The sequence below is a fragment of the Nematocida major genome (genome assembly GCF_021653875.1).
Source record: "Nematocida major strain JUm2507 chromosome Unknown 2398, whole genome shotgun sequence".
Taxonomy (NCBI): Eukaryota; Fungi; Microsporidia; genus Nematocida; species Nematocida major.
The window spans coordinates 1-3,735 of record NW_025952892.1 but is presented as its reverse complement, the minus strand read 5'-3'; the positions used below and the strand labels follow the sequence as shown (position 1 = coordinate 3,735).

The following is a 3,735-nucleotide window of genomic DNA, read 5'->3' as shown; positions in this document are numbered from 1 at the left end:
TTGCAGAATCAGCTGCTTTTCACAATGACTTTCTGCCTTGCAATTGTCGCCCTGGTTTTTGTGCCTCTTTTCATCGTCACTTCCCCGAGGGCGATTCTCTACGAAGTCCAGGGCCCTGAGTCTGGGCCGTCCGAGGAGGGGGAAAGTGCCCTCGAGAACTACTCTGCAAGAACGGTCACTGAGAGCACCTGGTACGAGAAACTCTACGACTTCTCCATCATAAGGACAGATGATGACGTTACAAGCAAGAACACAAACATAGCCTTCTTCACGAGCATAAGCGTTGACACGGAGGTAAAGAGTCTCCTGCAGCTGAGCCCGTCGCCTCTGCAAAGCAACAGGTCGTACGAGGTCTTCCAAAACCTCCCGGAAGTTCCCCCCGTATTCTTCGCGGAGAGCAGCACCCCAGCCCTCCAGTACACGATACGAGCGGACAACCTGAACCTCCGGAACAGGCAAACTGCCGTCTGCATCTTCTACGCTGATCCCTCAGAGAGTGCCCTCAGAGGATACGTGCTCAACAACATAACAATGCGCGCCCGGAAAACGACAGAGATCATCCTCCTCCTGGACGAGGAGAGAGACTTCGTCCGCCTCATAGACCTCGACGGAAACAGCCTCAGCATCTCCGAGGAGTAAATCACGAAATAAATAAAGACAAAACACGCAAATTCTGCGCAAAGGATCGTATTCGAGCTATTATTCGGGCAGCTTTTATTTCTTGGGGGGAGACTTCCCAACTGCCTCCAGGATCCTCCGGGAAATCTCCTCCTTTGGAAGGCTCCCGTCTATTCGCGTCAGAGTGTTTGCCTCAACAGCAGCTTCTATCACCTTCCCCGTCTTCTCAATAAAGTCCAAAATTCGCCCTTTTATTAGCTCCACTTTGTCGTCCCCCCGCCGCACAAGAAGATCCCCCGTAACGTCGTCTCTCCCCGGGACTTTCGGGGGGTTGTACTTCGTGTGATATATCCGCCCAGACTCCGCGTGACACAGCCTTCCCTCGACTCGGTCCATAATGTACTCCATCGGAGTGTCTAGAAAGAGTATTCTGTCGTACGGAAAATCGATCGAGCGAAGCTGCGCCTCCGTCCGAGGATACCCGTCCAGAATAAAGCCTCCTGACTCCTCCTTCACCCGCGCATTCACAAGGCCCCGAATAACCTCGTCGCTCACAAACTGCCCAGAGTTCAGCTGCGCCCGTATGTAGTGCGCCAGTTCCGTGTCTCGCTGCATCTCCTCCCGCAGAATATCCCCGGACGAGATGTGCTTTATATCCAGAGTCTTCGCCAGTATTTTGCACTGGGTCCCCTTCCCTGCCAGCGGAGGCCCCACCATTAAAAGCCTGCACATTTTCTTGCCGCACAAGTTTTTTCACATAAATCCCCCGAATGTGCGACTGCGATGGGCCTGGGCCCTGCAGAAAAGCGAGGCATCTTGGTCGAGTGGTCTAAGACGTGGCACTCAAGATGCTATCCTTTACAGGGCGTGGGTTCGAATCCCACAGATGTCATTTTTATTCGCCCTGTTTTTTTCCCCCATGCCCGCAAGAACGCCGAGGAGAACAGCCCACAAGAGAACGCCGTACAGGCAGAGAGCACAGGAGCAGAAGGAGCACCAGAATGAAGAGCCAAATTCCTCGCTCACCGACATAATTAAGTACTACAAGGAGAAAGAGACAATCCGGGAGGAGTACATCCTCGCCCTAAAGGAGGAGGTCGCCCACTTGAGAAGGGCGTCCCAGGAAATAGACTACCCAGCCCTCACAGGACTCACAATCTCAAAGGAAAAGAGCCTCCTCCACTGTAAACAGGCCATAGAGAAAGAGGGAAAAGTCTCCTCAATCGCATTCACTTTGGAGGAAACCCCGGACGGATACACGTACAAATACAAAGAGAGCGCAAACATCGAAGAACTCCCGGAATACTTAAAGAAGGAAATTTACTTTGACCAAAACCAAATAAAACTCTTCTTCTTTAATGTCTACGAGTGCGTGGCCAGAGATGAATAAACTACAGGTTAAACGAGCTGGAGAGGCGCTTGAAAAGACTCGACTCAAATTTTGGGCTTGCATTTTTTGTTCTTTCTGACTCCTCGGGGGGGCTTGTTTCTGGGCGCTGCCGACGCACAAAGCCCTTCTGGTTCTCCGGAGAGCGTGCTTCCATAAGAAATATTTCCGAGGCCAAAAAAGAAATACCCGCGAGAGACCCGGAAAGTGAATGTCCCAAATAACCCTGAAAACTCACAGTTTATGCGCATGCCCCCGTATACTCACGCCCTGAAAATCCCACAGTCTCCTGCAGGAGCACGCTCCAGCTTCCAAGAGCGTGCCCGAAAGAAGTGCGGAAATACCAAAGAAACGTGCAGGAGAAGATTCTGGCTCTCCCAAGAAGTGCGCTGGGCTTGCACTTTCCAGCCTGAATTTTGCGCCTGATACGGGCCCGCAGGAGCACACACCCGGGGAACTTTCCAGGGACAGCACGCACTCTTAAGAGCCTCCGCGCAGATATTCTCCCTCTGTAGGCTCTATACTATCCCATTCCTGCAATCTGATGTAGATGTAATTTTGTATATAATTTTCTATTTTTTATTTGGAAATGGTTCCCCCTATGCCCTTTAGCACAAACAAGAAAACTCCTTTCCAGATGCCCAAAATATTTTGGTCTCCCTCGCAGGAAATAATCGACTCCCCGTGCACGAAGACGCTAAAGAACAGGCACAGCGACATAAGAGCCAGGGCACTGCTTGATAAATTCATAGAAATAAAGCTAAGGGAAGAGCAGAAGGAAAGAGCCCAAACAAAAAAATAAAGAAACCATTAGTTTACTTTTAAATACACTACCACTCAAGGTCGCCATTTGCCACGTTGAATGTGTAATCGGTTCTCCCAATTGTAAGAAACCCATGCTTCAGGGTGCACCTTCTCTTGTCCTTCACCCGAGTCACTTTGTCAAAAAGGCACAGCATAACATTTTTTGTGGGCTCTTCACTCTCTACGTCGCAGTCACTCTCGGAAAGATCGTTCGAGTCCAGCTCCTCCTCGTTCTGCTCCTCCCCCAGGCCGTCGAACTGGTCGTCGTACCGCTCATTTTCCGGGTCTTTCTCCTCCTTCTCCTGGTAGTAGTACGGATAGTCCCTGTTGTAGCCGTACTCTGGGTATGTGTATCCCCCGTTGAAGTACCCCTCCATGTTCACCCGGCTCTCGCTGTAGTTGTGCCGGATCTTGTACTCGCCTATGTCCGTGTACTCGCATATTTTTGCGATCCAGGTATTCTTTATTTCGTCCAAAATTGATGCATCTATGCCTATTCTGTAGCTGTCTTCTGTTGTGCTCCTTATTACTTCTTCTATTATTTCTCTATACACACGAGGCACTTCATTACTCATCCACACAAAAAAAGAAAAGAGAAAAATGATTGTTACTTGCAGAAATTGCCGAGGAGAAATTACAAGCAGAACGTGGAATGAGCACACAAATTGCAGCTGCCTAATTTCAGAGGAACCTCCCGCAGGGACAAAGCTAGAGGACCAGCGAGAAGGGAGAATTCGCTGCGTAAAGTGCAACTCTGTTTTGGGCCGATTCAAGTGGCACGGAGCCAAGTGCATGTGCGGGAGGTGGACATTCCCGTACATAAGCGTCCACAAAAGCAACACGGACATTATGCACGAAGAGAAAAGCACTCCCCCAGAAGAAAAGCAGCTCCCAGAAGAAAAGCTTCCTTTCTAGGCGGTTGCTGC

General features: G+C 50.2%; 5 protein-coding genes across 5 annotated transcripts; 3 read left to right on the top strand and 2 right to left on the bottom strand.

The window, feature by feature from the left end:
* On the top strand, window positions 1–639 carry NEMAJ01_2364 (uncharacterized protein; the record flags this gene model as incomplete). Its single annotated transcript, XM_047916201.1, has 1 exon — window positions 1–639. A coding segment is annotated over one exon (639 nt), but the record flags the coding sequence as incomplete, so codon positions are not given.
* Window positions 640–714: 75 nt separating this feature from the next.
* Window positions 715–1,350, bottom strand: NEMAJ01_2363 (adenylate kinase; the record flags this gene model as incomplete). Its single annotated transcript, XM_047916200.1, has 1 exon — window positions 715–1,350. The coding sequence occupies one exon, from the start codon at window positions 1,348–1,350 to the stop codon at window positions 715–717; it is 636 nt and encodes a 211-aa protein (XP_047772157.1).
* A 187-nt stretch (window positions 1,351–1,537) lies between these two features.
* On the top strand, window positions 1,538–2,008 carry NEMAJ01_2362 (uncharacterized protein; the record flags this gene model as incomplete). Its single annotated transcript, XM_047916199.1, has 1 exon — window positions 1,538–2,008. One exon carries the CDS (start codon window positions 1,538–1,540, stop codon window positions 2,006–2,008), a length of 471 nt encoding a protein of 156 aa, XP_047772156.1.
* An 827-nt stretch (window positions 2,009–2,835) lies between these two features.
* On the bottom strand, window positions 2,836–3,384 carry NEMAJ01_2361 (uncharacterized protein; the record flags this gene model as incomplete). Its single annotated transcript, XM_047916198.1, has 1 exon — window positions 2,836–3,384. One exon carries the CDS (start codon window positions 3,382–3,384, stop codon window positions 2,836–2,838), a length of 549 nt encoding a protein of 182 aa, XP_047772155.1.
* A 25-nt stretch (window positions 3,385–3,409) lies between these two features.
* Window positions 3,410–3,724, top strand: NEMAJ01_2360 (uncharacterized protein; the record flags this gene model as incomplete). The annotated part of the gene is made up of 1 exon (XM_047916197.1): window positions 3,410–3,724. One exon carries the CDS (start codon window positions 3,410–3,412, stop codon window positions 3,722–3,724), a length of 315 nt encoding a protein of 104 aa, XP_047772154.1.
* Between the last annotated feature and the right edge of the window lie 11 nt (window positions 3,725–3,735).